This window comes from Tenrec ecaudatus, chromosome 2 (assembly GCF_050624435.1).
Source record: "Tenrec ecaudatus isolate mTenEca1 chromosome 2, mTenEca1.hap1, whole genome shotgun sequence".
Classification (NCBI taxonomy): Eukaryota; Metazoa; Chordata; class Mammalia; order Afrosoricida; family Tenrecidae; genus Tenrec; species Tenrec ecaudatus.
The window spans coordinates 34,811,749-34,839,332 of record NC_134531.1 but is presented as its reverse complement, the minus strand read 5'-3'; the positions used below and the strand labels follow the sequence as shown (position 1 = coordinate 34,839,332).

Here is a 27,584-nt window from a genome sequence, read left to right as displayed (position 1 = left end):
AATCAATTTTCCTTTCATTGCGTATTAATAACAAATACAGAAAAGTTAGCAGGCAACAATCTCTATATTTTATATAAATCTAATGTAATTCATCTGTTTAATCTCCATTAATCACTTCAAATGGCTTTATCTATATTCTTTTATGTAACAAATGCTTATTTCTTTTCTGCAGATGTCAAGCAAAGGAAGATAAATGTTCTTTTAAAAGCTGCAATTCTGATTTCATTTTTGGAGAAAATATGGTAGAAAGAGTTTTGGTAAGATTTGAGTCACTAATTCTATTATACAGAGGGTTGCCATTCAAATTCCTGAAACAAATTAATTAAAATACTGTTAAATTGAAGTATTATTTTTAACTTCTGGGTTAAAAGATATATTTTGTTGTTTTAATCAGTAAAATTCCCTTGGGAAGCATGTTCTGTTAGAGTAATAGACACAAATGCACAAAAGAAAGAAACTATAATTATAACATCACTACTAATATGAAATATGAAATAAAAGTTTCACTTACATTAATTTAAAAATACCTAGGGAAATCTAAGAATTATCTGCAATAGTTAAACTCAACTGTTTAAACTCAACTGATGTTTTCATATGGATTTTCCATGAACAAATACTTTAAAATCAATTTATTCTCATTAATTGACCACCTCTCCAAAAGGAGCCCTGGTGGCACTGTCAGAAAAATATTGGACTGCTGACCTCAGGTCAGCAGTTCAAATCCAACAGTCACTCCTCAGGAAAAATATGAGGCTGTCTGATCCTGTATAGTTTTATCGCTTCACTGCCATGAGTCAGAATCCATTCCTTAGCAGTGGTGTCTTTTCTTCCCTTTGAGATCTTATATGTGAAAAGCTAATTCTAGGAAAGAAATAATAGTTATTTACTTGCCTAGAAGAATATACTTGCTGAGTAGAAACCCCTAACTATGGTTATATATTATCCTTATAAAGGGGTCCTAATGGCCCACTGGGTTAAGTGTTGGACTGCTGCCTAAAGGGGTTGGCAGTTCAAACCCAGCAGCCATTCCACAAGAGAAAGATGGGGCTGTGTGCTCCTGTGAAGATTTACACTCTCAACAACCTCCTGAGCAGTTCTACTCTGTCCTACAGAGTCGCTATGAGTCAAAATACACTCAGCAACAGTTGACTGAGTGTTTTTACTTTCTTAGTGCAGACTGAGCACTGTCCTTCATGAGGCAGTCACTGTTCTGCCCTCCACAGAGCTTTGATTACTGAAGGAGAACATAGTCTACAAGGGGGACTTATACAGAAAAGTGAGAGCCGAGGAGCCTCTGACTTCATCTGGCCCATCACTTTTTGATACCCACTCCACCTTTCCTGTCATCTTGGGAGCAGGATCTTGACTGAGATAGACCCACAGTGATAAAGGCCTTCAGTTCCAGGAAGAAGCCTAAAGAGGCTACCAAGATAACCTTTGTAAGGACTCAGATTAACCAACGAAACAACTCATGAAGCCAGTGGATTTCAAGATGTTTAGGGCTTTTGCAGTCAGAACCTTTTAAGACCTAGTTTAGTATAAACTGGATCCCAATTCCAAGATGAGAAAAATGGCATGGGGGTCACATCTGATGTCCTTTGGCTACAGAAGAGAGAAAGAAAATCCATCGTCCCACCAGCCCAAGGCTCATTGCCACAAGCAGAAGTCAGCTATGCTTCCATCTGCCATCTTTCTTTACCCTCTTCCACACCAACTATTCCTCCTACGATACTTTTGTTAGGTTCAATAATCCATTGAAAAGAACTCATAGAATTCACAGAAAACTCATAATTATGGGAGGTTATTAGGGAAGTTAGCAGATTACCATAAATCAAGATAAAAACATCATTAAGGATGCCATCATAGGCTCACAGCAACACCTCTCCTTAGTTAGCAGCCAAGTTTCCCTCTCTGGTCCTTAACCTCTCAGCCACCAGCGTACCTCAGAGGCATGGATAAAGAGCCATGTTAAGCACTCTCCCTTTACCATACAAGGATACTATTAGCCTTTTTTTTAACTTTTGGTCATTCACAGTATTAGATTAACTCCAGCCATCCTAGATATGCTGACACATACCTTTGGATCTGAATCAGATTAGACCAACCCCAAATTAGAGTTCCAGGCAACATATTTAGGCATAACTCTTTCATATTGTTTCTTATTTGGGCACTGGATTTAGCTAAAGCTTCTGTAAAATATCTAGCACAAATAAGATCCTTTCCACACCTCATGCTGTTGTTGTTAAGAGCTGTCAAGTCAGATCCAACTCATAGTGAAAATATGGTAGCCCAGAACTATGCCATCCTCACAATTATTCTTATATTTGCGCCTAGTGTTGCAGCCACTGTGTCAATCCATCTTGTTGGGGGCTTTCCTCTTTCTTCACAGAGCTCATAAATTTAACTAAAAACTGAATTCAACTTGCCCAATATGTATTAAGTTATTATAGTATAAAAATCATTGGCCTCAAGTTTGGATGAGCCTTTAAAGATTTTCATATGCATGGGTCTCACCACAGATCCATTAGATTAGAATCTATCTAATCTAAGCTGGGTTGACATCAAGTGATTCTAATGGGTAGGCTTAACAATCATCAGAGTGGGTAGTTACAAAACACTAAAGCAAACACTGTGTCCTGGAGGAGCTTATTACCTAATAAGGGAAGACAGAGAAATGCCTTCACCAATGAAATATACTTGGGACTGCCTACGTGTTTAGGAAGCCCTGGTGACAAAGTGGGTATGCACTTGGAAGTTAACCTAAAGGTCAGAAGTTTGAGCCCAACAAATGCTATGTGGAAGAACTAGGGGGTAGTCTGCTTCCATAAAGAATATCATCTTGGAAATTCTATGGGGAAATTCTACTCCATCTTAAAGGATCATTGAGTTGGAACTACCGTATATACTTGAGTATAAACTGGCCTGAAATTTTCAAAGTAAAAATTTCGGGTTGACTTATACTCGAGTATATAGAGTAACTCCATGGCAATAGGTTATACATGTTTTTTTGGCAGGACAGTTGTACGCATTTTAATTTGGCTTATGAAAGACTGAGCTTCCTATCCCTTTAAGTTGGTAACATTCTAAGGACAATAGGGTTCTTCAGAGGAACAGGACCAGTAAGATAAGTAGAGACTGCTTCATTAAAGATTGGCTCACTTAATGGGGGGACCTGCCAAGTTCAAAATATTTACGACAGGTGACAACTGGAAATCCCATCAGTCTTAAGTCCCAAAGGATCCCTGGTGGCATAGTAGGTCATGCATTAGCTACTAATCACAGGTCAACAGTTCAAAATCACTATCCCCTCTGAGGGAGAAAGTTGAGGTTTTCTGTGCTTATAAAGATTTGCAACATCAGAAAGCCAACGGAGCAGTTCTACTCTGTCCTAAAGGGTCATTATGAGTAGAACTCAACTCAGTGGCAGTGGATGCTTTGGTTTTGTGTCCCAAGATCAGTAGACCAGATGACGGGGACAGGGATTCTTGCAGGATGTCTATTGTCTTGAGGCAAAATATTTCTCCTTCAGAAAACATCAAGGTGTTGTTTTTTAAGACCTGAAATTGGGGGATGTGGTCTACCCCCATGCTGGTGGGTAATCTGCTTTACTTAAAAATTAACTGATTTAAGTACTAATCATATGAAAATATCTTCAAAGCAACAACTAGGTTAGTATTTGTCCAAACAATGGAAACCCTAACCATGCCAAACTGACCCAAAATTAGCCATTACATAGGTCTTGGAAGAGCTATGGAGTTGACTTATTTCTTCCAATCCTGTACTCTTGCAACCTTGTGTCTTTCGGGTGACTGACCATGTGCTATTAGAGGGAGTGACAGGGCTTCCTGTTTCTTAGTTTTCATTTCCTTTCTCATAATTACGCTGATCTCGGCCCATTTTAATGGGATAGGTGGGTGTCCAGTTAGACAATGAGAAAGGCTTTTGAGCTCATAAAGGAAGAGTTATAAACATATGTAAATGCGTATTATTATTCACAATTCACCTTGTTCTGTGGGGGATATACATTATCTTAAACAGCAAACCAATTACTCATTCTTTTTTAATACAGATTTGTATTGCAACACAGGTACAGATTTCCAAATACACAGTCTTCAAAGCAATTGCTGGCAAAATTGTACTGAAGGAAAAGTTACGATTATATCTATAAAGGTGTTTTCTGTAACAGATACTGGGTTCTCTTTATAACTTTTCATTTTATTCATTGAAGTGGAGCGCAAAGGTGAATTAGTGGTAATACAGTTACCCCTCCATGTTGGCATCAGGTTAGTCTAGTGAGAGCGCGGAAGAGAAGCTCCTTCTTTCAGGCCACTAGCATTCCTCCCTTTGTTCCTGAGATTAGCTCACACCTGAGTATGCTGGTGGGAACTAGATTATGTTTCCTAAAGATTCAAACCAAAGGTTCTATAATAAGGAGAAAGACTTCCTTGTTCAGTAAAGAGGGAACCGATAACAAAAGCATGGCTGCTGGGTTTGTTTTAATGCTGAAATAGAAGAAGCAACGTGTCCTTTGGCTTATTTCACATATATACGGGTGGAATTAAACACTTCGTCTTTTCCTCCCACCTTAGGGTACTCAAAAGCTCACACAGCCACAACTGGAAAATGATTTATATACAAAGGAAAAGCCATCTGAATCCACTCTGAAATTTACTATCAACTCTCCAAATTCAAGTAAGAACTACTCATTTGTGAAAACATCCAATTCAACTACTTTCTTCCTGATTTTTCATGTCATTTTTAAAATGTATAAAGTTAAAGAAGGGATAATCTAATGTTTAAATTGGGGGGGGGGTAAGGTTAAACAGTATACAAATGGTTAAATGATATGTTTTCATGTTTTTTTTTCTTTTTTCTTATTTCATGTTTTTTAAACTTTATGATGTAGTGAATCAATATGGAGATTTAACCTAAACTAAACAAGAAGAATCAGTTGATGGAAAATGTGGCCCTAGTGATAGAAATGAAGCTGGAGATTATATGCTAGCATTTTGCAAAACTAATAACTTCTCCATTGCAAAAAGATTTCAAGAATATAAATGGTGATTACAGTAGGGACTTGGCCAAACCAAACACACAAGCATGACTATATCTGTGGGGAGAAACAATGAAGATGCCCAAAATCATCAGCCAAAACCAGAGTAGTGCCAGCCATGGAAATGACCACTACTTGCTCATATGCAAGTTCAGCCTGAAAGAGGACAAAATTGAATATAAGTCCACAAGAACCAAAATAAGACTTTTGAGTACATCCTCTCTGAATTTAGAGACCATCTCAAGAATAAATGTGATACATTGAACACTGATGACTGAAGATCAGAGGAGTCATGTGATGACAAAAATAACATCATACAAAGAGAAATGATTAATCCCTAATCTGTTAGCGAATGCTTCAAGCCCTCCTCACTTCCAGCAAGCACAGTTGTATCATAGGCATATCACAGATTGTTAATAAACCTTCCTCCAATCCTGATGCTGCTTTCTTTTTCATACGATCCAGCTGCTCTGATGATTTGCTCAACTTGCAGACTGCATGAGTATGTTGAGAGGAGACAACCCTGACACACACCTTCCTTGATGTTTAACTATGCACGTGCCCTTGTTCTGTTCACACACTGCCTCTTGTTCCATGTATAAGTTCCACGTGAGCAAGTCGAGGGTTCTGGAATTTCCATTCTTCTCAAGACTATAGTTTGTTATGATCTGCAGAGTCAAGTGCCATAGCAGAGTTAATAAAGCACAAGTAAACATCTCTCTGGTATTCTCTGTGTGCCTTCCGACCTGAACAGTCCATCCTCCAGCACTATCTCCGACAAGGCTCTGCTTCTGTTCATTGGGCCTTCAGTGTCTGACAAGGTTTTGAAGTCTTTGTAAGGTTTTGAGTGACTCCTTCCTCCGAAGTGGGCAGTCAAGTCCTTCTTCATAATCTGTTCTTAATCTGGAAGGTGCGCTGAAGCCTGTTCACTTTGAATGACCTGGCTGACATTTTAAAAAATTATTTTATTGGGGGCTCATATAGCTCTTCTCACAATCCATCCATCCATCCATTGTGTCAAGGAGATTTGTACATAGGTTGCCATCATCATTTTCAAAACACTTTCTTTCTACTTGAGCCCATGATATCAGCTCATTTTTCTCCCTCCCCCACCCTCCCTTCCTCATGAACACTTGATCATTTATTTTTTTAAAATTCATGTCTTACACAGACCACTGCCTCCCTTTACCCACTTTTCTGTTGTCCATCCACCTGGATAGGGGTTATATGTATATCATCCTGATCAGTTCCCCCGTTCTTCCCCCACCATCCCCTTACCCTCCTGGCATTGCTATTTCCATTATTGTTCCTGAAGTGTTTATCTGTCATGAATTCCCTGCACTGAGAGCTCTTATCTGTATCAGTGTACATGCTCTGGTCTAGCCAGATTAGTAAAGGTGGAATTGAGGTCATGATAGTGGATGGGAGGAAGCATTAGAGAGGAAAGTTGTATGTTTCATCGGTGCTATTTGCACCCGACTGGTTCATCTCTTCCTTGTGACCCTTCTGTAAGGGGATGTCCAATTGTCTACAGATAGGCTTTGGATCTCCACTCTGCACATCCCCTCTTTCACATTGATATGATTTTTGTTCTGGGTCTTTGATGCCTGATACCTGATCCCATTGACACCTTGTGATCACACAGGCTGGTGTGCTTCTTCCATGTGGGCTTTGTTGCTTCTCAGCTAGATGGCCTTGTGTTTATCTTCAAGCCTTTAAGACTCCAGACGCTATATCTTTTGATATCTTTCTTCACATTTGCTTATGAACCCATTTTATCTTCAGTGAGTGATTATGTCGGGAAGGTGAGCATCACAGAATGCCAGGTTATTAGAACAAAGTATTCTTGCATTGAGGGAGTATTTGAGTAAAGACCCAATGTCCATCTGCTACCTTAATACTTAACATATAAATATAAGTAAATCTATTTCCCTATTATAAATTTACATATGTGCGTGTCTGTGTTTAGACCTCTATAAATGCCCTTTGCTTCCTAGCTCTTTCCTCTATTTCCTTTTACTTTCCACTTGTCCCACTACCATGTTCAGCCTTCATTCAGTTTTCAGTAATTCCTTTCGGTTACATTGCCGTTGATCAAGCCCCACCAGGTATATTATACCCTCCTCGCCATCAATTTTAGATCACTTGCTGTTCCCTTGTCTGTGAGTTGGTGAACACCCCTCTTCCTTTCCCCCACCTCCCCTTCTCCAGTGTCCACCCCACCCCACGACCGAACCGTTGGTCCCATTGTTTTCTCCTCTGGGTTGTTGATTCCATCTATCTTATCTAGAAAGACATGCAGAGACAATAATAAGCACAAAAACAAGACGGAGCAAAACAAAGCAGCAAAAGAAAATAAAAACCAAACAACAAAAAGGGCCAAAAAAAGAAAAGCCTATCAAGAGTTCCAGGTCTGTTTGCTGACCTTTAGGAGCGTTTTCTGGTCCAGTCTGATGGGGTGCCACACCCTGGCCCCAAAGTCTATTTTTGGTATTCCCTGGGGACTTCATTGCTTTGCCCCCTTGCTGCTCTGTTGCATGCCCTTAGTGTTCCCGGTGTGGTGTGGTCAGATTGGGCACAATTCCCAAATTGTGTCTCCAGTGTTGTCCCCCGTAGCGCTATGGGTCAGTGAGGGAGGTCGTGTCATGTGGTGGGGCTGGCCCTGTGGTCCTCTCTGTGCATTGGCTGCTCTGAGCAAGAATATCGTCCTCGGGGCTTGGTGGGCCACGATGTGTTCCACTCTCTCTCCTTCCCTGTTTGCTCGCTCCTGTAGCTTCAGTGCTGTCATCTGAAGTGCATTTTTCTGGGGATAAGAGGGAGGGTGTCCACTAGTTGGGATTAGGGACAGTCCCTCAGACCTCTCTGTGGGTTCTCTACTTCATGCTGGCATGTTGCAGTCACATCTTGGTGCACTGGGTTGAAGTCTGGTCTCTCTCTCCCTCGCCTGTGGAGATATAAAACAACACCCTGCCCCTTGGGTGTGTTAGGACTCTGTTCCTCCTCTACACCCCTTTTTTTCTTTCTTTCCTCCTTTTTAGTTGGCTGTCATATATATCCCTGGATTGGGTCTGGCCCCTGCCATAGTACCTGAACCTCACCCCAGGAATGTATGTATAGAGTAGCTTATCCCCTCTGACACTTTTGCATTTTTAAGCTTACCTCAGCAGACTCATGTTGTACTTGTCCTTTTGTGCTTGGCTTACTTCGCTTAGCATAATTTCCTCCAGTTCTTCCCATGCGGCGATGTGCTTCATGCGTTCATCACTGCTTTTAGGGATGCGTAGTACTCCATTGTATGCATGTATCACAGTTTTTATTTTTTTAATCATTTTATTGGGGGTTCGTACAACTCTTATCACAATCTATACATGCATCCATTGTGTCAAGCACATTTGTACATTTGTTGCCATCATCATTCTCAAAACGTTTGCTTTCTACTTGAGCCCTTGGTCTCAGCACCTCAGTTTTTCCCCTCCCTCCCTGCCCCCTCTCCCTCATGAACCCTTGATAATTTATAAATTATTTTTTCATATCTTACACTGTCCGAAATCTCCCTTCCCCACTTTTCTGTTGTCCATCCCCCAGGGATGAGGTTATATGTAGATCCTTGTAATCAGTTCCCCCTTTCCACCTCACCTTCACTCCACCCTCCCGGTCTCACCACTCTCACCACTGGTGCTGAGGGGTACATCTGTCCTGGATTCCCTGTGTTTCCAGTTTCTGTCTGTACTAGTGTACATCCTCTGGTCTAGCCAGACTTGTAAGGTAGAATTGGGATCATGATAGTGGGGGGGAGGGGAGAAAGCTTTTAAGAACTAGAGGAAAGTTGTTTGTTTCATCATTGCTATACTGCACCCAGACTGGCTCGTCATGTTCTCCCAGTGACCCTTCTGTAAAGAGATGTCCTGTTGCCTACAGATGGGCTTTGGATCCCCAATCTGAACTCCCCCTCATTCACAATGTGTTTTTGTTCTTTGATGTCTAGTACTTGATCCCATGGACACCTTGTGATCACGCAGGCTGGTGTGCTTCTTCCATGTGGGCTTTGTTGCTTCTCAGCTAGATGGAAGCTTATTATCTTCAAGTCTCTAAGACCCCAGACACTATATCTTTTGATAGACGGGCACCATCAGCTTTCTTCACCACATTTACTTATGCACCCCCTTTGTCCTCAGGGATTCTGTCAGGAAGGTGAGCATCACAGAATGCCAGGTTATTAGAACAAAGTGTTCTTGCATTGAGGGAGTACTTGAGTGGAAGCCCAATGTCCTTCTGCTACCTTAATACTAAACCTATAAATATATGCACGTAGATCTATTTCCCCATCATCATATATATTTTATATGTACATGCCTGTTTTTAGACCTCTATAAATGCCCTTTGCTTCCTAGTTCTTTCCTCTATTCCCTTTTGTCCCACTATCATGTTCAGCCTTCATTTGGGCTTCAGTAATTCCTCTTGGTTACATTGCCTTTGATCACGCCCTACCAGGCCTCCTACACCCTCCCTGCCACCAATTTTGGATCACTTGTTGTTCCTATGTCCCTGGGTTTGTTAACACTACTTCCTTTCCCCCACCTCCCCCTCGCCCATGTTGCGATGGAACCATTAATTCCATTGTTTTCCCCTCCAGATGGTTTATCCTGCCTATCTTATCTAGATAGACCTCCAGAGATAATAATATGCACAAAAACAAGACAGAGCAAAACAAAACAACAAAAGAAAAGAAAACAACAACAACAAAACCAATGACAAAAAAAGAGAAAAGCCTATAAATAGTTCAAGGTCCGTTTGTTGACCTTTAGGAGTGTTTTTATGGTGGAATCTGATGGGGTGCCACACCTTGTCCCCAAAGTCTATTTTTGGTATTCCCTGGAGACTTTCTTGCTCTGCTCCCCTTGCTACTCTGTTGCACTCCCTTAGTGTTTTGCCTCAGGGTGGTGAGGTCAGATTGGGTGCAATTCCCACACTGTGTCTCCAGTGTGGGGCTATGGGTCAGTGAGAGATGTCATGTCTCATAGTGGGGCTGGCCATCTGGTCCTCTCTGTGCACTGGCTGCTCTGAGCAGGGATATTGTCCTCAAAGCTTGTTGGGCCACTTTTTGTGTTCCACTCTCTCTTCCTCCCCCTTCATTTGCTCCCGTGTGTTCTGATCAGACGTGTCCCTCTCCCTGAGCTGTAGCTTCTGGAGTAAATTCTGTCTGCTGAAGTAAATTCTCCTTTGGGGGTGGTGGCGGAGGGCAGCTGTTGTCATAGTTGGAATTGGAGTTGGCCCCTCAGACCTCTCTACTGGTTCCCTGCTTCATGCTGTGTACCCCAGTTGTTAAATCCATTCACCCATTGATGGAAATGTTGGTTGTTTCCAACTCCTTGCAATTGTGAACTGCACCATGATGAACATTGGCCATAGATGTCTGGCTGTGGTTTGTTTCCTGCCTCTTCTGGATATATACCCAATAGGGAGATAGCTGGGTCATATAGTAGCTCAATTTCCATCTGTTTTACATATTGCCAAATGGATTGCCATAATGGCTGTACATACCTACACGTCCACCAGCAGTGGATGAGATTTCCTATCTCACCACAGCTCCTCCAACACTTGTTACCTTCTGATATTTTGAACTGGGCTATTTTTGAGGATGTTAGGTGGTATCTCATAGTTGTTTTAATTTGCATTTCTCTTATGGCTAATGATTAGGAACATTTTTTCATATGTTCATTAGCCATTCAGATTTCTGCCCTTGTGAAATTTCTGTTCAGGTTCTTTGCCCACCTCCTCAGTGGGAAATTAGTTTCCTTATTGTAAGCTAGCAGAGTGCTGTAGATTTTAGTAATAAGGCCTTTGTCTGATATGTCATTGCTAAAGATGTTTTCTGAGTCTGTGGGCTCTCTTTATTACTCTTTTGGTGAATTATTTAGATGTATATAGGAGTTTTATCTTCAGTATATCCCACTTGTCAATTTGTGCCTCCTCTATATTTGTGTCCTTCCCTATTTCTGATAGCCTGTGTATTCCCTGCCCCAAAGTTGACCCTGCTGGCATTTGAGATACCAGTTACATAACTACCAGCATCACAGTAACACAAGCCACCTGAGTACGACAAACTGACAGACAAGTGGTGGGAAAGAGTTGACTAGAAAATGTAAAAAGTCGTCTTGAGAAGACAAAATAAAGAATCATAATGAAATGTCCAAAAACCTGGAGTGAGAAAGCAAAAAGAGAACATACTCAGCACACTTCAAGCTGAAAGGATTGAAGAAAAATTTAAGCCTCTTGTTTCCAAACAAGCAGCCATCTTAGATGTCAATTAAGTCCACATGGAAGAAGCACACCATCTTGACTGTATATCCTATCGTCTGATCATCATGACTGTATAGCCTATCGTCCGAAGTTGAAGGAGGGAACAGTATCAGAGCGTACATTGTGAGAATCCAGTTTGCAGAAGGCTATGGATGACAGTGGGAGCCCAAGATATATTTGTAGGCTCTACATAGCAAATAAGCCTCCAGTGATTTCCTTTCATTCATAACAGAGGGATGGGGGAAAGTGGTTACTGAATAGAGAGCATTGGCAAGATGACTACAGGAGATCAAAATGATAAACCTGACTTGAAGGGCTAAAACCTTATCAGTTGTTTCTCCCCTCTGATGCATGTTCGGTCTGATCTGGTTTTCAACCTTTTCTGTAATTTTTGTTTGTTCATATTGGGGTTTATCTTGGATGTGTTATGTCATTAGAGGTCATGCTCTTGAATTTTTGTCATATATTTGTCCTGTTTTCCAGTACATGAAACCCAGGACTGATGAACCTATAGGGACAGCAAGTAGAATAAGGGTTTCTGGGTGTGGGGTACAGTAACCCAGGACTGATGAACCTATAGGGACAGCAAGTAGAATAAGGGTTTCTGGGTGTGGGGTACAGTGGTGGCCATAGTGATGGTGGTAAAAGGGAGCTGATGTCAAGGAGTCCAGGAAGAAAAAGAATGTTGTGAAACTGATTGTGGGAGCGATTGTACCATGCTGCTGCCTGATGTGACTGAACTATGGGATGATCTGTATCTGTGGTAACTCCCAGTAAAATGGTTGTGGAGGAAAAACGCATAATGACAAAGAAAATAATATTTTAAACCTCAGCTTACAATGTTGAATGAATATAAGGAGCCCTGGCTGTGTAGAGGGTTATCAGTTAGACAACTAACTGCAAGATCAGCTGTTCCAAACCTCCAGTCATCCCTCAGGAGAACAATGAGGATTTCTACTCCTTTAAAGATCTGCAGCCTTTGAAACTTTAAGGAGCGGCTCTCCTCTGTCCTATAGGATTCTCTATGAGTTGGAATTGACTAGCTAGCAGGGAGTTTGCTTTGGGCTATCAGCAAAATATAAAATGGTAGAAGACACAGCAAAAGAAGATGAAAGAAATGCACAATGGCACTGTACCAAGAAGATTTGGTCAACATTCATCCTTTTTAATAGAAAACATTTGACTAAGAACCAATGGTATTACAATAGAAGTCTAAGCTGCGCTGAAGGAAGTAGTGGAAAATAAGGCTCCATAAATGGACAGAACTGACATACTAAACAAACTGAAACAATGTTAGGAGTGCTCTCTAGTCTGTGCCAAGAAACTTAGAAGACAGTTAGTTGGCCAACTGACCGGAAGAGATGCATATTTGGGCACACTCCAATGAAAGGTCATCCAACAGAATGTGGAAATTATCAAGCAAGATCACTAATATCAGAGGCAAGGAAAATTTGCTGAAGAAGGTTTAAAAATGGTAGCAGCAGTACACTGACATCGGCCAGAAATAAAAACCAGATTCAGAACAGCATGTAGCACAAGGAATATCATTGCTGAAGTCAGATGGACGTTGGCTGGAAGCTGAGACTACCAGAAACATTTTTCCTTGTATTGTATTCACTGTGCAAAAGCCTCTTACTGTGTGGATAATAACAAACTAGGAACTGGGGATAACAATGGGATTTCCAGAATGCTTCATTGTGCTCATCGGGAAACAATGCATGGGCCAAGAGGCAGTCATTCAAACACTGCATGGTTTAAAATCAGGAAAGATTGTTTTGGGTTTTTTGGTAATCATTTCATTGGGGGCTCATACAGCTCTTATACAACCCATACATACATCCGTTGTATCAAGCACATTTGTACATTTGTTGCCATCATCATTCTCAAAACATTTTCTTTCTCCTTGAGGCCTTGGTATCAGCTCCTTATTTTCTCCCCTCCCTCCCCCACCCTCCCTCATTCATGAACCCTTGATAATTTATAAATTATTATTTTTTCATGTATTATACTGACTGATGTCTTCCTTTACCCACTTTTATGTTGTCTGTCCCCCAGGGAAGGGGTTATATGTTGATCATTGTGATCGGTTTCCCGTTTCTCCCCCCCCCCCCACCTTCCCCGTCCGCTCCTGGTATCACTACTGTCATTGTCGGTCCTGAGGGGTTTTTCTGCCCTGGATTCCCTATGTTTCCAGATCTTATATGTACCAATGTACATGCTCTGGTCTAGCCGGATTTGTAAGGTAAAATTATGATCATGATAGTGGGTGGGGGAGGAAGCATTAAAGAACTAAAGGAAAGTTGTATGTTTCATCGGTGCTATCCTGCACCCTGGCTGGCTCATCTCTTCCTTGTGACCCTTCTGTAAGGGGATGTCCAATTGTCTACATATGGACTTTGGGTCTCCAATCTGCACTCCCCCTCAATCACATTGATATGATTTTTTTGTTCTGGGTCTTTAATGTCTGATACCTGATCCCATAGACACCTCATGATCACACAGGCTGGTGTGTTTCTTCCATATGGAGTTTGTTGCTTCTCAGCTTGATGGCTGCTTGTTTGTCTTCAAGCCTTTCAGACCCCAGATGCTATATCTTTTGATAGCCAGGCACCATCATCTTTCTTCACATTTGCCATGCACCCATTTTGTCTTCAACGATTGTGTTAGAAAGGTGAGCATCACGGAATGACAGGTTATTAGAACAAAATTCTTGCATTGATGGAGTACTTGAGTAGAGACCCAATGTCTGTCTGCTACCTTGATACTAAACATATAAATATATGTACATAGATCTATTTCTCTATCATTATATATAAATATACTTACATATGTATATGCCTATATTTAGACCTCTATAAATGCCCTTTGCCTCCTAACTCTTTTCTCTATTTCCTTTTACTTTCCTCTTGTCCCACTATCATGTTCAGCCTTCATTCAGGTTTCAGTTAATTCCTCTTGGTTACATTGCCCTTGATCAAGGCCTACAAGGCATCCTATGCCCTCCTCGCCATTGCTTTTAGATCACTTGTTGTTTCCTTGTCCTGGGGTTTGTTAACATCCATTTCCTTTCCCACCTCCCCTCTCCCATGTTCCCTCAGAACCATTGGTCTGTGTTTTTCACACCCGGATTGCTTATCCTGCCTATCTTATCTAGATAGACATGCAGAGACAATAATAAGCACAAAAACAAGGCAGAGAGAAACAAAACAACAAAAGAAAACAAGAACAACAAAAAATGACCCAAACCTATAAATAGTTCCAGGTCTGTTTGTTGACCTTTGGGAGTGCTTTTCGGTCATGTCTAATGGGGTGCCATGCCCTGGCCCCGAAGTCTATTTTTGGTATTCCCCGGGGACTGCATTCCTTTGCTTCCAGCACAATTCCCTCACTGTGCCTTCAGTTTTATCCCTTGTAGAACTATGGGGTCAGTGAGGGACATCTTGACTCATGGTTGGACCAGCCCTATGGTCCTCTCTGTGCACTGGCTGCTCTGAGCAGGAATATCATCCTCGATTGGGGCTTGGTAAGCCAGGATGTGTTCCACTCTCTCCTTCCCTCTTCATTTGCTCCTGTGGGCACTGATGAGATGTGCCCCTCTCCATCAAGAAAGTTTTGTGTCAGGCTTGTATCCTTTAACATGTTTATTGAATCTGTATGCTGATCATATAATCCAAGAAACTATTTTACATGAAAAAGAATATGGAATCAAGTTTGGAAGAAGGCTTATTAACAGTTTGCCATACCCAGATGACAATACTTTGTTTGCTGACAGGGAAGAGGACTTGAAGGACTTATTGATGAAGATCAAATATTTTAGCCTTCAGTATGGATGACAATTTACTGAAACGCACTCACTGCCATTGTGTTGATTCTGACTCACAGCAGTCCTATAGGACTGAGTAGAACCACCCTTTTAGATTTCTGAGACTGTAAGTCTTTATGGGAGTAGAAAACCTTGTCTTTCTGCAGTGGAGCAGAGCACCTGGTAGTATTGAACTGGTGGTCTTGTGGTCAACACTCCAAGGTATAATCCACTACACCACCAATTTAACATAAAGAAAACAAAATGGCTCATAAGTAGTCCAACAAACAACATCTTGATAAAGTGGGGGGAAATTAATTTGTCAAGGATTTCCTTTTGCTTAGGTACACAATCATCACCCATGGAATTATTAGTCAAGAAATCAGTTACTATATTAGATTGTACAAATCAGCCACACAAGATTTCTTAAAAGTGCTACAAAGCCTGTTGTCTGTTACTCTGAGGATTAAAATGTGCCTCAATCAAGGCATGGTATTTTCAATCACTTTATATGCATGTAAAAATTGGAAACTGAAAACTGAAGACTGAAGAATTGATGTCTTTGAATTGTGGTGTTGATGGAGAATATTGAAAGTACAATAAACTTCTCAAAAAAACAGGTCTATCTTGAGGAAATTCTGTTTGAATGCTCCTTAGAAACAAGGATTTCAAGGCTTCATCTCATGAACTTTGTAGATGTTATCAGAAGAGCCTGGCTCTTGGAAAAGAACGTCTGACTTGATAAACAACAGAGAGTCATCAACAAAGAGGAAGCTCATCAATGAGCTGGATTGACACAGTGGTTGAAACAATGGGCTTAAATATAACAATTGTGAGGAGGGCATAGGACCAGGCAGTGTTTCCTTCTGTCGTACATGGAGTCGCTATGAGTCGGAACCAACTCAAGCAGTTGTATTTATTTGAAGTCATTTGTGGTAAAATGACTAAGGAACATGTATGGTAACAGGCAAACCCAAATCAAACTCACTGCCATCGAGTAAATGCCAACTTGTAGCAACCCTGTTAAGAAAAACAGGGTCAAACTGCTGATGGGGGTTTCTAAGACTGTAATTCTTTACAGGAGTAGAAAGCTTCATCTTTTCCCTGAGAAACAGCTGGTGGTTTGGAACTGCTAACTTTGTAGTTAGCAGCCCAAGGCATAAGCACTTCACCAGGAGAGTTCCCTTATGGTAATAGGGGTTACCATTATGGTAACAGGGGCTACAAAAAAACTTTCTCAGTAGAAAAAATGGGAACATTTATGGGTTTTTTTTCTCTTCCATTTTCTCTTAGAAACAGATTCTACTAAAAATATATCTCTAATTGAGTCAGCTGCTGCTTTTTCTTCCAAGCCAACACCAAAATGCTTGCTGGAGAAAATCGATGTTATTACAGGGGAGGAGGCAGAGCATAATGTGTTAAAGGTCTGTAAGTCATGAATCTCTCTTACTAGTAGCGTTTACAACCTAGATTAAAGTTAGCATCTCAACAGCTTTAAAAATGAAGAAGGAAATACCGTTCTCATGAAGACTAAGCTGCTTAAATATAAATGTTGGAGATTACGAATATTAAACCTACAGTTTGTGGTGTTCTTATGTATGAGTATGTAATTAACAGAGTTTCTGCTTACGATATGCATCAGCACATTAGGAAGAAAGCCAGGGACCCTGTCTTAAACTAACTTCAGGGCTATGTCTTATACTTGCCAGAGCTGCTCTTAGAATAAATGCTGTTCTCGCTTGGCTTAAAAATTCTGATTATGTGGAAATGTCTCAATATGGATCATACGACTTGGTTTCAGCTTCAGTTCATTAAAGTCATTTGCGTCTACAAAATTATTTTAAATGTTTGACGTTTTATATCATCACAAACCTCTGATACAGTATCAGACATGGATTTTTCAATGTGGAGGGGTCTATCAATCAGGCTAGGCAGATGCAATGTACATTGCAGGCTGGGAGAACCAGGCCTCTTTGGGAGAGCCAGAACAGGACTGTCCTGTTTTCCTGGGACTTGTTTCTGCCTTTGACAGGGTGCATTGGCCACTTTTCTGTGCCATTTAGTGGGAAATATTTGAGTTTTCCTTCTCTGACAGTTTTCTGCTCTACATCGATTTCAGCTTGCATGGGTTTTACCATAATTACAACTTTTTGTAGTTACTACAACATTTCCCCACAAGGCATGAATTTTACTTGGCCTTTATCCACCGGTTTTCCCCCAAAAGTCTCTTCATTATTCTTCCCTTTTGTATATCCTATTATGACCCTCAGTTCAGATAACCCCCAGCCTGACTGGGGTAAGTGGTTGGTGAGGATCTGGGAGCTATCGTGCTGGTTTTCCTAGATAATAACACTTGAGAAATACTGGACAACATTGAGTTACAGCAGGGTACTCTGTGACATCCCATCTTAATTCTCATGTTATATTCTTTGAAATGTGAAATTAGTCCCATGAATAAATCTTAAAGTAAATAAACCTTATTTACTCTAAATAAGATTATGTAACTCAAAGAACACCAAGTTTGATTGAATTGCTGGTAGTTAGAGACGTATTTGTTAAGTGAAAACAAAAAGAAAGATTCAGAGAGTGTATAAGAAATCCTACTCGCTGTAGGGAAAATAGGCAGATACACATATATGTAGTTCTGCTCTGCCTGCATGGGAATGCCATGTGTTGGAACTGACTCAATGGTAACTGCCAACAACTATACGTACGAGCATCACATTAATAATAGTGGTCATCTACTTTCATTAGTCGGGGGCAGACACCAGCGGATGGGTGGTGGGAGCAAAGTGGTAATTTTTCATTCTGTATACCTTTTTACTTACTGTTTTTTAGTGAAATAAATTTGAAAGTTGAGGTGCAGTATAGCACCAATGAAACATACAACTTTCCTCTAGTTCTTTAATGCTCCCTCCCCACACCCCCCGCCACTATCATAACCTCAGTTCTACCTTACAAATCTGAAAAGACATAAACATGTTCACTGTTACAGATAAGAGTCTGCAACACAGGAAATCCAGGACAGATAAACCCCTCAGGACCAATAATGAGAATAGAGACACCAGGAGGGGAAGCAGAAGGTGGGAAGAAAAAGGGGAAATCAGTCACATGGATCTATATATAAACCCCTCCCAGGGGAACAAACAACAGAAAAGTTGATGGAGGGAGACAGAGGATGATGTAAGATATGAAAATAATAATAATCTATAATTTATTAAGGGTTCATGAGGGTGAGAGGGTGGAAAAAATGAGGAGCTGATATAAAGGGCTCAAGTAGAAAGAAAATGTCTTGAAAATGATGGCAACATGTGTACAAGTGTGCTTGACACAATGGATGAATGCATGGATTGTGATAACAGCTGTAAGACCCCAATAAAATGACTTCATTAAAAAATTTGAAAGTTGGTTCATATATCATTTTAAAAGGTTATTCTGGTTGCAAATATTAAATTTTCATATCATAAGAAAGAACCCACTTGGAAAATTTCCTATGTATGTGACATTTAAAATTTTGTCATCTAGATCAACTGCAAGCTTTTTATATTCAACAACACCACACAGTCCTGGACTGAAAGGGGCAGAGGAGCTTTGAGATTGAACGACACAGCGCGCAGTAATTGTGGGACATTACACTCAAGACTAAGTAAGGCATCCAGCTCATTTGGTCAAGCAAGTTTCCGTTTCACAGCGTAACATTTCCAATGTGAAGATGCGTCGTTTTCTGGAGATATGTCATAAAACACTTTAACAAATCACACTGCTGAAAGCAGTCTTGCTTCTAATGAGCTAGAGAAATTCTCTGTTAAAAGTTATCTCTGACTACTTGGGTTCCAGATCTGGCTCTACCACTAGCTGTACCTTAGACAAGTGACTTAATCTCTGTCCCTGTCCTACCTGTACGGGTCTAAAATGTCAACCTCAGGAGTCCATGGTTCATTGAATGAATGTAAGATTCCATATGCCAAAGCAGCTATGACAGAGCCTAACACACACCTAAATTACTCTCTCATTTTTACTTAAGAGAATGTGATGCAAGTCATCTTGTAAAGTAAAAATAGCCTTTGTAAAAGAGAAGCGGTATGCCATAATGTATCTTTGGCATTCCAAATGTAGTATCAGGTTTGGAACAAAGAGCTTCTATGAGAAAAGGGGGACATTTGCATGGTTATTGGATTCTGCAGGCTTCTTAGGGATAGTCAGAATCAGAAATCAGTTAAGCTGAAAAACCAAGAAGTTTGCCATCCAAAAAGACACACTAGGACATTGTTCAGAGGCCACAATGAAAATGAGCACATGCAGAGATCTGGGTTGGGTATATGGGGTTTGGGAGTCAATATTGGAAGGTCAAAGCTTTGCAGAAGACCACAGGTAAAAGCTGAATCCAGAAATATGGGTATTTGGTGAGTTTTAAGTATCAAGCTCAAGAAACAGGTACGGGATAGACTTTGGACTCGGAGAATAGGAACAGTAGCCTCAGTTCTGGAACTGGCAAATGTTTCTAACTAGTTTAGCCAGGTATTATTCCCAAGGCAGGCTCTATTTGTTCTCTACTCTGGTTTAATTTCACTCCCTCTTGCTGCCAAAACACAAGACAAAACAAAAACACCCAAACTATTTTATTATACAGGTAGGCAATATAAATAAGTTCAATGTAGGAAATAAAAACTATGGATAAGCAGAAAGAATAAAAAGGGGAAATCACTCACATGCATACCTTCCAGAAATGGGCAATGTTAACAATATATTCTTTTGGGACATTGTTCTCTGTATACAAAAATGTATACATGTAATTGTGTTATAAAGTTTGTGATTTGTGCTCATCATATTGCTTTAATAACCTGGTTTTTCTTTCCTATATAGATGTATAACCTGATTTTTAAAGTATAGTGTTACCATGAATATCTTTCTACATTCATAAATATCACTCTTCAATATTTTAATGGCTCCATAATATTCTCTTCATTACTTATACTGTACTTTATTTAAATAATTTCATATTTTGGACACTCAAGGGGTTTTATTTCAGTTTTATCCATTGTTTTCAATTACTCTTAGATAAACATTTCTCAAAGCACTACACTTTTAAAAAGACTTCTAAAATTTCATTCATTTAAAATATTATAGTAAAAATAATAATTCTGGCATTTAAGTGAAAAAAGCCCTTCAACATAATAAACCCCAAATAGAATTTTAAAAGCACATGCACATACAAAAGGAGCTATAATCTAATTAGAATTGAATTACAATCATGGAAATACAGCCTGAAAAAATAGCTACAAGATGTTCTGTGCTTTCAACTATGCCAAATTCCTTGGAAAATTAAGGACTCAACTCTCCAGTAGCCTAATCTATTCATCTTCCTATTTTAGTTATGCGCAATCAAGGCAGCCTGAGGCTGATTCTTAATAGCAAACTCTGGGCTCAAATGGACATACAAAGAGCAAACCATAAAAACTTACAAATAACAGCTACTGATTTAGAAGATTACAGCATCAAAATCTTTTTAATTCAGGTAAGTAAAAAATATCAGTTGTAGACGATCCTACTCTATCTATTAACCCACTGCCTTCATGTCGATTCCCACGCTTAAGACACTAGAGGATAGAGTAGCCCCCGGGGGTTTCCAAGGCTCCAAAGCTTTAAGAGAGCAGATTGCCTCCTCTTTCTCCTGCGGGGCAGCTGGTGGCCGCCAAGCACTTTACCATAGTGCCGCCAAACCTCCCACGATATTTAGAGATCTCTGTAATTTACTCATTTGGTCCCCCCCCCCATGTCTTACATAACTTGTGCCATTGGCAAAATATCAGCCATTCATTATGGGGTCCAATCTAAGACCCCAATTTATATGGAATTCAAAAAGTAACATCAAAAATCACAGTAAAAAAAATTGGTACCAATTCCAAGACATCTGTATGATATATATTGTCGAGCCGCTACCCTTTTCTTCACTAATGAAATCATGTCAACACTTTCGCTAAGTTAATGAAGTGACTATTGTCAAGCATGGCTCCCATGAGGGGGGCGGCAGAATCCACCGCCTGATGCTTGTACTGCCTGCTGAGACAGAGAAGGCTTTGAGAGACCTGGAAAACAACCAGTGAGAAATGGAAAAACACAGGGCTAGCAAGTTAAAACCACCAGTCCAAGGGACACGAGCACATTTCAATTCTGGGCATGAATCAGTCGCCAAGGTAACCGGATGGGAGCACAGCTTTTGCTGTTCTCAGCAGCAGGGATGCTTGACCTGAAATGCAAGATCCAGACGCGACAGAACCGGCAGGAATGAGGCCAAAAGGAAACAGAACAGGCTCCAGAAGACTGGAGAAGACTGTGTCCCCAAGTGTCCCAGACAGAAGTGACAATACAAGGAAATTGGCTCCCATCTAGAATTGGTACTGGTGAGCAATGGCTATTGATGGGAAAACAAAGGTTTGATTAACTACCAGTAAGTATGCTGTTAGGTGGAAGTCATGTTGGGCATTTAGATGTTAGTTGTAAGATGACCCCCAAGTTCTGTTTGGTATTTAGGGAGATACTTGATATTCTGCCAGGTGAGGTTCTCCCTGATTTTAACTGGAGAAAGAAGCCTGCCAGACACTGAGGCTATGATTATACTACTTTGTCATTGAATATCTGACTCACGGCGATTTTTTAAAGGGATATATATCTCTATTTATAAAATAGATAAGCAAACCATATATAATAAACCATTCAAAATCATACCCCCAGGGATGACCAATATTAACATTTTGGTCTTATACAATATTTCTTTTTTTTAAAATTTCTTTTACAATTACCTTGGAGGAAACCAGGCTCAATTCCTGACCAATGCCCCTAATGTGCAGATAGCACCCATCTGTCAAGAGAAACTTGTGTGTTATGAGACTGAACAGGTTTCAATGGAGCTTCCAGACTAAGATCAACTAAGATGAAATGTCAGGCAATCTGTTTTCTAAAATCAGCCCATGAAAATGTCTGATTCAAGACCAGTCATGAGGGTGGCACAGGACCGGGCAGTGTGTTCTGTTATGTATGAGGCATCAGAAGTTAGGTGTTGACTCACCAGCAGCTAATACACCTATTTGTGTGTATGTATGTGGGTGTATATATACTTACACATACACCTACCATACTGTACTTATGGTACAGCTTTCAGGCAAGTTACTTAAACTTCGTTACCCTCCTTTTACTCACTCATCTACAAAATCAAGGTAGTAACAATTATGCAGTAAAAGGCTGTAGAAAAGATTAAATAGGCAATTTTTTATTATGAAATACACATGTAATTTTTTTCATTTGTCAATGTTAATAAGATTTTTCATGCCGCTGAAGTTTTTGTTCTTCAAAAATTACCTTAGTACCTGAAAAGAAATATGTTCTATTATTTATATTTGATTACATCTATCTCACTTTATTAAATGCATAAGCAATTCGTTCCGTTTCACTCTTGCAAAGAAGCTGCAAGAAATTCTCCGTGGGCATCCATGTTAAATTTGGGCAAGTCATTAGTTTCTCAATTGTAAACAGAGGAGGAAAGTGATTCTATATTGAATACTGGTTCTTAGTGTTTAAGGTGATATAAATAAGTAGGATGAATAATTAAAGCACAGTTTTATTGTAAGGACTGGGAAAAAAGATTACGATAACAATAATTATTATTCCAATATCAGTTCTAGTTAGTGTCATTTTTTATATTGCTAGCAACCATAAACATAGCAAAGTAGTGGGGAAAGGACTTCTAGCATGTCAGTGGTGTAAGATCACAGACTGTTCTTACAAGTTCTGCTTCTTCACAGAACACCCTTGCCTGGAGGGTTTGCCTAAGCAATGTGATATAAACAAACTGGAAGTCCTTTTATCTCCCAATCCTATACCTTTCTGCAGTGTAAATCGGTGGAGTGAGGCCAGTCCTATTGCATTTACTAGTTAACAAATTTCAGCCTAAATCCTGCTGAAGCCAAGCTATAAAATTATGAAGCAAATCCCTTCAGAAGGAGATGACATGAACTATGATTTTAGTCAATTAAGACTTTTTTGCCAATGCAAAGTAGATTTATCACATCCCTGAATCTCGATTCCTTAAGAGCCTGCTTCCTAAAAAATCACTGAGCACATTCTTTAAATTTTGTTTTCCTTGTTGACTTTTTAAATTTCTTTGCTCTGGGGTTTTATTCTTCAAGATTTATCATGGGAATTGAAAAGGAGTATGAGTGTTATGTATATATTTGTGCAATCCTTAATTTATGGATAACGAAGTGCCAGCAACAAAAATTTAGATTCAAATAAAATTAAAGTGTTTAAATAACGTAATTTTATTTTCTTGATTTAAAATGTAAACATTGAAACCTCTTATGAAATTATTTCTTGGAATACAAATTGGTTACTTCTTAATTTGTAAGGTTGTTAGCACTTACTTACATTCTAGACTTAAACAAGAAGACTTGGTATAGTGGTTACATGTTGGGCCATGATCCTCATGGTCAGCAGTTCACAACCACCAACAGCTCTAATTTTTCTTATGAATAATGAAAAACTAAAATGTTGTAAAACATGGCTAAAATTATGAAGTGATTTATATTCTCAATCTATTAATTTTCATTATGCAGGCCAGTGCCAAAGACATAGGATATCTGTACACAGCAATGCATCATCGGCTTGTTGCACTTCAGAGCTTCTCTAAACAGAGGGATGTACATCAAGGTGAACATCAGTCAGAACCAGTCCTCCAACAAGTAAACTGCGATAGCTGCGATGAGGAGGAGGATTTCATCCAGTCTCCTCAAAATGGATCAGGTAACTCTTCCTTTGTTAGGGTGGAGATTTAAATCAGAAATTGTATGCAAAGCCCTAAAACTGGAAGACCAAGGGCGCCCTGGTGATGTAGTGGGTCTGCCTTGTGCTGCTACCTGCAAAGTCGGCAAGCAGTTGGAAACCACCAGCCACACCGCAGGAGAAAGACAAGATTTTGTATTCCCTTAAAGAATTATACTCTCGGAAACCCTCAAGGACAGTTCTATCTTGTCCTATAGGTGCACTATGAGTCAGAATCAACGTTATGGCAGTGAGATTTTTTTAATACTTGATATGCAACTACCATAATGAATAGTGGAAATAATGCAAAGTAAATGTTAACCATATGATGCCTGTTCCCTCTTGGCGCCTTTTCCTGGAGAGATTGCATATGATCATATGGAAGCAATAATAATTTTAATTTTTTGGACTTTACTGTCCATAAGTTAAGGAAGAATATAATTATCTGAAAATGTCAGATTTCAAATTATTAGCAACATTTCCAAATATGTAGATTCCACATATCCCATTTCCTCATTCATGAATGTTCAGCTATATTTAACATTAAATTGAATCTAAATATATTGTCTAATAAAATATTTTCAATCCGAATCACAGATGCTTCTAAGTGGACCCACAGACGATCGGTAGCCTGCTCATAAGTGCCCTCTCCTCTAAACATGACAACAGCTACAAAAAAGACTGGCTGCCTTGGTGAAAATGCTAGCCTGTCCTAACAAACCCTTTTCATTCCTGAAGTTTTTATGGAGAAGTTTAAGAAACATATTAAGTTTCAATTAAATGGTTTCTTTTGTGTAGTCTAGTCACTATGCGATTTTACATTTTTATTACTTTGGAGAAAATGACAGATTTAAAAGAAATACAATGGTTTCAGAAGTTTGAAATTCCAGAAATTTATGTAGGACTTGATAATAGTTGAGATCACTCATCACATTGATGGGTACAATAGTTAAAATGATAAATTACTGAATTTGATAAATATCTATTTATTTTTTCACTAATTATCTTGTCTGGCTATAAAACAAATATTTTACAAAACTTCCTAAATCAATTTTTGAAAAAGGCTAGAACGACACAACAGCATTTCATTAAATCATGTTTATCTCCTGGTACATGTGTATTTTCATCTAACCTTTGATTTTCCTATATGCTTATATATTCATGGTATAATTTCCTTAGAGAGAACATCCTTTCTTGGACTTGTATCCGTTGCACTGTGAAGACTCCTGACACATGGTTGATATCCAAGTATTGTATGAATTAATAAAGGTCATCGATGTATCAAAAGAGCAAATATAAAAACAGTCAAACATGCTAATTTGTTTCTGTTTATTTATGTAAAGAAATTATCTTTAGTAGTCTATTAGGAGCCCTGGTGGTGTAGTGGTTATGAGTTGGGCTATGATCCACATGGTTGGCAGTTGGAAATCACCAGCAGCTCCCAGGAGAAAGACTGGGCTTTTTACTCCTGTAAACACTTACAGTTTCAGAAACCCACCAGAAGTCACAGAGAGTCACAGCACTGGCTGGATGGCAAACTCTGAACGTTGGGCAGAGGTCAGCCAAATGCAGGTGTAGAACCAGAAGCTTAAAAATGCCCAAACGATACACGGGTCTCCTTGTTTCTCCCAGAGCTCAGTCAGGAAGTAGAGTCTGGCTTTCCCAGTGAGGTGATGTGTGTGAGAACTGAATGGTTATATATTATGTAGCCAAAGGGAAACAAAAGATTGTGTCTTTATACTTTTGTGTCGGTAAAAGATGCCTCCATCAAACAAAGGGTGTGGCTTGGGTCACAACCTGTCCTATAGTCAAGACTGTGCAGTGTTTGCTTCTGTTGTACAGAGAGCCAACGTGATGACATCTAACAACAACTAAGGTCAGGTCGTAATCACACTCTATCCCTGTACATTAAGAGCTAATGGGAACTATAGCCACAGGCATATAAAGTCCAGAATGACAACCCATAATATGGCTAAAAGAGCCATATTAAAGGACTAACTCACCCAATATGCATTTTCTCATCTGTCCTGCTTCTTCTTGCTTTCTGAACTTCTGTTTGAGGACAAATACTGTCTTTTCACCTTGCATGATTGATTACTCTATGGAGCATAGCCCTCACAGGTGTTATGTCCACTTAATAAGCCTGTCTGGGTTTTTTGTTAATTTTTTTACATATAATTCACATGTCACGTAATACAGTACTTCAATAATATTAAAAATAGTTGTGCAATCATTATCAGAATCAGTTTGAACACATTTCCTTCTTTCTTTTTTTCGGATTTTATTAGGAGATAATCCAGAAATCAGACCATTCAATAGTTTAGTCATATCGAGCAGTATTGTAAACTCACTACCACAATGGTTTTCAAAATATTTTCTTCCTTGTACTCCTGGATATCAGCTCCCCACTACACCACCACCCCTGTGGCCCCAGGGGATGTCTAGTTATTGTAACCCTTATTCTAGTTATTATCTCTATAGATTCATCCAACCTGGGCTTCATACACCAAAAAACATAGAAAGATATATAACAGCGAGTCAAGGATGCTACCAACAGTAACAAAACACAGCAGAGATACTCCCCAATCTGAAAACCAAACAAATAGAAAAAGAAAATATTAAAACCAGATCAAGTCCAAAGTGTATCAAAAGGGATATCAAGTGACAATGGTTTTAACCGTTCAAGTCAGATTTATCATTTTGATCTACTATAATCATCTCTCCAGTACTCTCTGATAATCAAGTTATTCCCATCCCTCACACATGGTCAGAGGGGAGTCACTGGAGGATTATTCCATGTGTAGATTCTATTAATGTATTTTCGACTTCCACTGCCATCCATAACCAGAATTTCACAATTTAAGCTCTGATACTATTCTCTCTGGATTTAGATTATATCGTTTCCAATCCTTGAATCACTGTTGTGTGCTTCTTCCATGTGGATTCAGTTGACATCTCACTTAGATGGGTGTCTATTTGAAAACAAGCCTTTAAGAGCTGGGCACAATCCAATTTCTTCACTACACTTTGCTATAGCACCCGTATTTTCTATGTTATCAGGAGGGTACATATCGAGTAGGGCCATGTTGTAAGTTGTAAGAACTAATTGTTCTTCGATTGGAGCTAGGATTAAGTGCTAGCCCCAAATCCATTCCACCTGTCTGTTGCTTTGTGGAAACATAATCGACAGTAGTGGGTCCAGTTCCAAGTTTGAAGGATGTCCGAGGGCCATAGTCTTGGAGGTTCCACAAGTCTCAATCAGACCAGTAAGTCCAGTCCTTTTCAGGACTTTCTTCTACATGCCATGTCCCACCCCTCCCCCAGCCCTCTGGGGCCAGGAATTTCTATAGTGATCATAATCGGAGATATCTGTAGTGGTAGCTAGCTTCTTCTGGGCTTAGGTTAGTGAAGGCCATGGTTTCTGTGGTATATTACTCCTTTGGATCAATTAAGTCTTTTACTTTCTTCACTCTTCTTTGTTCCATAAGGGGAGAGACCAATAGTTGTATTTTAGATGACTACTCTTAAGTTTTTAAGACCCCTTGCTACTTATCAGAATAAGATGCTGGGCATTTTCTTTATGAACTAGATTATGTTAATTGATCTAGATGCCCC

The 27,584-nt window shown here is 39.7% G+C and overlaps 1 protein-coding gene across 1 annotated transcript in view; it reads left to right on the top strand.

Annotated features, from left to right (window-relative positions):
• The window catches only part of RANBP3L (RAN binding protein 3 like), a 68,276-nt gene extending 43,059 nt beyond the window's left edge, over positions 1 to 25,217 (top strand). Inside the window, exons 7-13 of the mRNA XM_075543008.1 lie at positions 173 to 257; positions 4,590 to 4,692; positions 16,449 to 16,579; positions 18,681 to 18,801; positions 20,528 to 20,670; positions 23,765 to 23,951; positions 24,567 to 25,217. Of these exons, the coding sequence (XP_075399123.1) occupies positions 173 to 257; positions 4,590 to 4,692; positions 16,449 to 16,579; positions 18,681 to 18,801; positions 20,528 to 20,670; positions 23,765 to 23,951; positions 24,567 to 24,610 (814 nt within the window). The 3' untranslated portion in view covers positions 24,611 to 25,217. The remainder of the gene's footprint in view (positions 1 to 172; positions 258 to 4,589; positions 4,693 to 16,448; positions 16,580 to 18,680; positions 18,802 to 20,527; positions 20,671 to 23,764; positions 23,952 to 24,566) is intronic.
• Positions 25,218 to 27,584: the final 2,367 nt, after the last annotated feature.